The 2277-nt window shown below is 37.5% G+C and overlaps 1 protein-coding gene across 1 annotated transcript in view; it reads left to right on the top strand.

Moving 5' to 3' along the window:
- SRBD1 (S1 RNA binding domain 1) overlaps positions 1-1337 on the top strand; it is a gene marked incomplete at its 5' end in the record, with an annotated part of 116522 nt that extends 115185 nt beyond the window's left edge. Inside the window, one exon of the mRNA XM_010024912.1 lies at positions 1043-1337. Within this exon, the coding sequence (XP_010023214.1) occupies positions 1043-1332 (290 nt within the window). The remainder of the gene's footprint in view (positions 1-1042) is intronic.
- Between the last annotated feature and the right edge of the window lie 940 nt (positions 1338-2277).

Below are 2277 nucleotides of genomic sequence, written 5' to 3' on the forward strand. Positions count from 1 at the left end.
AAATTTGATGTAATTCAAACCCTATTGCTGCATTTGCCTCGTTGTGTACTCGACTGGGGTTTGATTCTGTGGTGGGTTGATCCTGGCTGGATGCCAGGTGCCCATGCTTTATCACTCCCCTTCTCAACTGGACACGGGAGAGAAAATACAAGAAAAGGCTCATGGATTGAGATATGGATTCAGCAATTACTATCATGGGGAAAACTTTGTTCAGGCTGTGTTTTATTTCTGAAAAGTAAATACAGGAAAATGGGTGCAGTGCTAGTTTAGTGATGCTGTCTGTGGAAAATCTCAGTTCTATTATATCTTGGAAAAGGTGGAAAGGGAAGTTGTTGAAATGGCTCAGAAGGGTTTTCTGCAGGAGCAGAAAGCGGTAAGCGAGTGAGAGGAGTTTAAAATTTGTATTTGTGCCCATAACTGCAGAATAGGAACTTTAATATATTGGGATATTAGCTGCTTATAATCATGCAGGTGTGATTAAGTTGTCAGTGCAAAGAAGCGGTTTATCATTTGATGTCATGGGAAGCAGTTGATTGTGTGATATGGTGCAGCAAGCCTAAGAACAGTGCACTGCTGGCTTTTCTCTTTCGGATATGACGAGACTGACTATTCACATTCCTATATACAAATTTGTATAGAAATAGAATTGTATGTGTAATTTATGTAGCTCAAGTAAGAGTCACCTCAAGTCTTTTCATCCTAGCTCCAAGAACATTTAAAGAATCTTTCAGTCACCAGCTAATATACTACACCCTTCTGATCCCCTTGTGATAGTTTCTTACTGTGTATTTCACTATACTTATTACTCCATTAATCACAGTCTTTTAAAGTGATTCATAAAATACAAGAAATACGTTGTTTATTACAGATGGGTCTTTATTTAAAAAACATAACGAAGCAGTATTTGGGACCTTAGAGCTACCTAAATTAGCTCGTACATTAGAGCTTCTTGATTAGAAACAATCAGCTGGAAACAACCCTTAGAAAATAATGCAAGCTATTTCTGCAATGTCTTACTTTTTTTTCTTGTTTCTTATAACAGATTTTGATAAACCTGACTTCAAGAGAAGCATAGTCTGCTTTGAAGACTTAAGTGTTGGTGCTATTCTGACTGGAAAAGTTGAAAATGCAACACCATTTGGAGTTTTTGTTGATATTGGTGTGGGAAAAGCAGGTTTGATTCCAGTGCGAAGCATAACAGAAGCAAAACTTTCTAAAGTGAAAAAGAGAAGAAGCCTGGGCTTAGGTCCTGGAGAAAGAGTGGAAGTTAAAGTGCTTAATGTCGATATTGCTCGATTGAGGATAACGTTGGATCTTATTCGTGTTTTATGAGAGGGTTTTTTACGATTAAGCTTTAATTTTAAAGGTTCAGTAGTTGACAGCAAGGTTCTGGAGATTCAGGCATTTAATGAGAATGTTGAAAATGAACAAATTTTGAAACCTTCAGCCTTGCTTTTTTTTTTTTTTTTTTTAAACAGTTTTTCCACATTTTTTGACTCCTTTCTGTTAATTGTTGGAACAGTTTATTAGGCTACCTCCAAGCAACGTTGGTATTTTGTCCGCAGAGCAAGTGAAATTTCAGTGGACTGTCAGAGAGATCTTTTACTATTCTGTCTCTGCAAGATTTTTGCTCTCAATCTTTAGTCAGTGCTGCACAAGCAAACACATTTACTGCTCCCCTTCAAAAAATGGCCATTCAGTTTGCCTGTTTTCTAGTGGAGAGTCTAAAAGAGGGTACCTAGTTGTAGGAAAAAAAGTGATCTTGTGAAGTTGGTGATGACATTGTTTCAAAAGTAGACTGAAAAAAGCAGCTGCTAATATTATTGATGGTTCAGAAATATTCAGCTTTAATTTATTTGAGCAACGTCATTAGGAGTTTTGTTTACCTGTCTTATTATTGCTTGGTGAGTTATTATTGATTAACACACTTGGATGTACCTTGGGGTTTAAGGAACTTTGCTCAAAGGCATCAAAAGACATTTATGTTGTTCTATACTTGTGCAAAATAAAAACATTTCTGGCCATCTTTTCTCAGTGTTCTGGTTCTACAAGTGATTTAACAGTCCTGGTTCTCTTTCTTTCCAATTCGTGCTCCATCAGTAAAACTCCAGTTTGAGGATGCACTTAGCTGAGCGTCTGAGTTGGATGCAGTTTCCTGAGCCTTAATACTGGACTACAGCCCATGGCCTGATGTTCCTGATTCGGAAGAATAATTCTAGTCTGTCTCTGACTCCTTTTACTTGACATTGTGTTGTGGTTTAAGCCCAGCCGGCAACT

Source organism: Nestor notabilis, unplaced genomic scaffold (genome assembly GCF_000696875.1).
Source record: "Nestor notabilis isolate BGI_N333 unplaced genomic scaffold, ASM69687v1 scaffold7762, whole genome shotgun sequence".
NCBI lineage: Eukaryota > Metazoa > Chordata > Aves > Psittaciformes > Psittacidae > Nestor > Nestor notabilis.